At 35.2% G+C, this 1,330-nt stretch overlaps 1 protein-coding gene across 1 annotated transcript in view; it reads right to left on the reverse strand.

Moving 5' to 3' along the window:
* LOC119585056 (tubulin gamma-1 chain) overlaps window positions 1-1,330 on the reverse strand; it is a 9,384-nt gene continuing 8,054 nt past the window's right edge. The window contains exon 8 of the mRNA XM_037933674.1: window positions 1-878. Within this exon, the coding sequence (XP_037789602.1) occupies window positions 669-878 (210 nt within the window). The 3' untranslated portion in view covers window positions 1-668. The remainder of the gene's footprint in view (window positions 879-1,330) is intronic.

The raw sequence follows: 1,330 nt of genomic DNA on the forward strand, positions 1-1,330 counted from the left end.
CTACACCTATTCTCTTTTTTCTTTAGCAGATTATATAATCCTCTGTGGACATTAATTAGCATAAGCAAGCCTGTGCACAGGGCACCTGCATTATTTTACGAATGTGTATGCTAAAACACCATTGTCTGGTACAACAAAATCATTGGCCATAGCATGTGAAAGATTCAAACTCCTACCACCAATTGCAATATAAAAATAAAAATACAATCTTTAATGATCAGTTTCCTGGTCATATCATCAACATTTTTATGGCACTGGGATGAAGGTTCCCCATGGCTTTGATGTTATATAAGGTATGAACTTCTAAAGAAAGGCTACTATAATGTAGTGCCTCTCTCTCCCACAAGATTTCCCTCTATTACTATCACTCAGCATATTCTGAAAAGGCCCTTAACTCTCCAACTGAATAGGAAGTTAAAAAATGAGTGAAAGCTAGATCTAGGCATGTTTATGAACAGCTTGTATGCCCTTATCCCAAAACACCTGGTTCACTATATACACAAAGACACTGTACTTAAATTCTCAAATCACATATATTGGCAAGATAAACAAGTATATAAAACAAGCAAAGACACATGTTTTTCCACAACATACACCATTCAAATATGAATGACAAAATGTTTGTTATTTAAAGCTTTTTGTCAATTCCATTTTTGTGCACCGTGACCCTAAGCCTCTGCAGCATCTTGATTGAGACCCCAAGAGAGGTAGTCAGGTGTTGTTGCTGCTTTGTACTCATCCACAAGTTGCTGCACAACTTCCCTGGAACTGTCAAGCTCGTCCAAACTCTCCGCAAACATGGCCTCTTTGCGGAACTGTTCCAAGAAAGCTTCTCTTTTGCGCAGCTTGTCATACTGGTGCAGTGTTCTCTCAAACAGCTGAAGATAATCAAACAGATTAGATATTTGGATTTTGCCCACTCAGCCTCTAAAGAAGAGCAACCAAGTTATGCTGACAAATAAAAAAGACCAAGCATAAATATAGTAGTTACTAGTCATATTTTTTTGTTTCATAAATGGAGTCAAGAAAGTATTTAGGATATAACTGATATTCCAAAATATAGGATACTTCAAGTACAGGGAGAAGCACAAAACAATGTATGTCCTAAAATCTTTATTTGTTTCTGTTTTAAATTATCATGGGGGTAAATTATATTGCACAAATCTTTGAATAACTCCCATGAAAACTCATTATGTCATATTATGTACTACTGTCATATTTAGTTTTAAATTTGTTGAATTTCTTTCAATGTGACCCATTTTGACTGCATGTTAACCTTATTAAATGTCTGTTGTACACTTAAAATTGGATATCTTTATAATAGTGACAC

Source organism: Penaeus monodon, chromosome 19, assembly GCF_015228065.2.
Source record: "Penaeus monodon isolate SGIC_2016 chromosome 19, NSTDA_Pmon_1, whole genome shotgun sequence".
NCBI classification, from domain to species: Eukaryota; Metazoa; Arthropoda; class Malacostraca; order Decapoda; family Penaeidae; genus Penaeus; species Penaeus monodon.